General features: G+C 62.6%; 1 protein-coding gene across 2 annotated transcripts; it reads right to left on the reverse strand.

The window, feature by feature from the left end:
* Positions 1-609: 609 nt before the first annotated feature.
* RLP29 (receptor like protein 29) lies at positions 610-2,378 on the reverse strand. 2 transcript variants are annotated; one of them, XM_087547487.1, is made up of 2 exons: positions 1,776-2,378; positions 610-1,661 (listed from the first exon to the last, which is right to left on the reverse strand). In XM_087547487.1, exons 1-2 carry the CDS (start codon positions 2,043-2,045, stop codon positions 690-692), a joined length of 1,242 nt encoding a protein of 413 aa, XP_087403613.1. In that variant the 5' UTR covers positions 2,046-2,378; the 3' UTR covers positions 610-689. The 2 variants fall into 2 exon arrangements, with proteins under 2 accessions (XP_087403613.1, XP_048568118.2); XM_048712161.2 differs by having other exon boundaries at positions 610-2,370.

Here is a 2,378-nt window from a genome sequence, read left to right on the forward strand (position 1 = left end):
GTTGGTCACGAATTGAATGCTAAAGCTTATTGGTCTTGGGGCGAGCCAAATAATTGGAGCCCATCCAAATGGTTGCCAGCCCTTTGGTCAACGCCAAAGTTTTGGTCGGGCATCCATCAGCACCAATCCAAACATCCTCTTAGCATGGGCATTTTGTTGAAAAGTTGCTAGGCAAGGTGAGTATCGTAGGAGCTGGCGGTACTTGCGCGACGGTCGAAGGAGATGTGTAGAACGCTGACGGAGAAGCGGCTTGGAGTTAGAGTGTACCGCTAAAGGTGATGGACTCGTCGAGTTCTGCCAGGGGTGTGGCGGGACGGCCGGGATGGTGAGCGGTGGCGAGGACAAGAGAGAAAAAACAAAAAAGAGCATGGAGGCGCACGGTTCCAGGTCTACGTGTCTGCTATTCGGACTCCCGCAAAGTCCCAGTTTATCTTAGTTTTTCGTGAAAAAGCATGTCTGAACTGCTCGGCGGATCCAATATAGGCCCTCGATAGATTGCGCAGCACGTCGGAGGGGGCGCTTTGGAAATGAACTTACGGCGACTGATAAACCGCCGTGCTCGAGCCTGAGAGTCAACAGCTTTCTACAACTCTGCTACAAGCCTCGCCGTAGACAAATTAGCATTACAAAACTTTTACAACACACAAGTACGTACATGGGCAGTAACCAACACACGAATCCTGTCAACACTACGCATACCCATTCGGAGGAAAAAAGATGCAGGAGATCACTACCACGCACACTGGGCCGAGCAGGCGAAACCGGAAACTGTCCGTGGAGCCTCTCGCCATCACTCCCCTGGCAGCACTGCTCACCGAGTCACGCGCCAAGGAACCATCACCGCCGCCGCCGCCATGGCAGGCAGCAACGCCGACGCCGACGTCCCGCACGACGTCCAGGCACAGCCCCGAGTTGCCGCTGAGGTCGAGGTTGCGGCCGAGCCGCCGCAGGAACGCGCCGTCGAACGGCACGGCCCCGCCCAGCCCGTTGTTGCTCAGGTTCAGGTGGTATATCCTGTGCAGCCTGCTCAGCCCCGCGGGAATCTCGCCCGTGAGGTTGTTGTCTTCGAGCGAAAGCGTCGTCAGGCTCGCCAGCTGTCCAAACGCCGCCGGTATCGGCCCCGAGTAGCCGGAGCCGGCTAGCCGGAGTTCTTGAAGACGGGCGAGGCTGCCGAGCTCGGACGGCAGCGGGACGCCCATCGGGTTGTTGTCCATGATCAGGTACTGGAGATTCCGGAGAGCGGAGAGGCCAGGAGGGAAGTGCCCATTGAGGCCGTTGTTGCTTAGCGCCAGGAAGGTGAGGGAGGTGAGGTTGGCGACGGTCTCCGGAATGCCGCCGGTGAGGTTGTTGGAGCTCAGGTCCAGCTTCTGCAGCTGGCGCAGGTCGCCGATCCGGCCAGGGATGGGGCCGGACAGCGCGTTGTAGCTGAGGTCGAGGCCGACCAAGCCCTTGAGCTCGCTGATCCGGGTCGGCACCGGCCCGGAGAGGGAGTTGTAGCTGAGGTCGAGGTGCACGAGCGACCTGAGCTCGCCGATGCCCCGCGGGATCTCGCCACGGACGAGGCCGTTCTGGGAGATGGTGAGCACCTGGAGGGACCTAAGCCTGACGAGCTGCGGCGGCATGACGCCGGACAGGGAGGGGTTGGCCCGGATGCTGAGCTGCTGCAGGGTGGAGGACGAGAGGTTGGCGGAAGGGAGGACGAGGGCGGTGACGGCGGCCGGGTTGTTGAAGCAGTGGACGAAGAAGAGGGACTGGAGGCGGGGCAGGGTGAGCACCTGGGGCGGGAAGGCGGCCGCGTCCTTGCACGACGGGTTGGGCTCCACGCCGAAGTCCAGCCGCGTGACGTGCAGCGGCGCCGCGGTGCCCGGCGCCGGCTTGCACTCGAGCCCCGGCCAGGGCGCGCCGCAGGGGTCGGGGCTCTCGGAGCGCCAGTCCCGGTCGGAGGACACGGCGTCCATGACGAGGAACAGCGTCTCCCTCTCCGCCGCGTCCATGGCCGCGGCCGCCGAGAGCAGGCACAGGAAGACCGCGATGGAGGCCGGCATCGTGGCGTCCGTTTTGCTCCGAGGCTATGCGTTTGACGAGCGTGGTTTTCCCGGGGTTTAAGAGCAGCAGGGGTCGGCCGCGTGGGCGACGCAGATGGGGCCAGTGCGCGGTGCGGTGATTGACGTGACGTGACCGGCCATGGGCAGAGAGAGCATCGTGCAAAGAGAGGTTTGCGTTCGGGACGCCGGGAAGAACCTCGGCCTCGCACGATTTAGCGGTACGAGCAGCGCACAGGAGGCTGCTGTCCGCACAGTGGGAGGCACCAAAGCGCAGTGCACGCAGTGTGGCACGTCATGTTTTCCACAAGGAACCGCGCATATGGTCCTCGCTAC

The sequence above is a fragment of the Triticum urartu genome, chromosome 3A, assembly GCF_056163025.1.
Source record: "Triticum urartu cultivar PI428250 chromosome 3A, HENAU_Tu73, whole genome shotgun sequence".
Taxonomy (NCBI): Eukaryota; Viridiplantae; Streptophyta; class Magnoliopsida; order Poales; family Poaceae; genus Triticum; species Triticum urartu.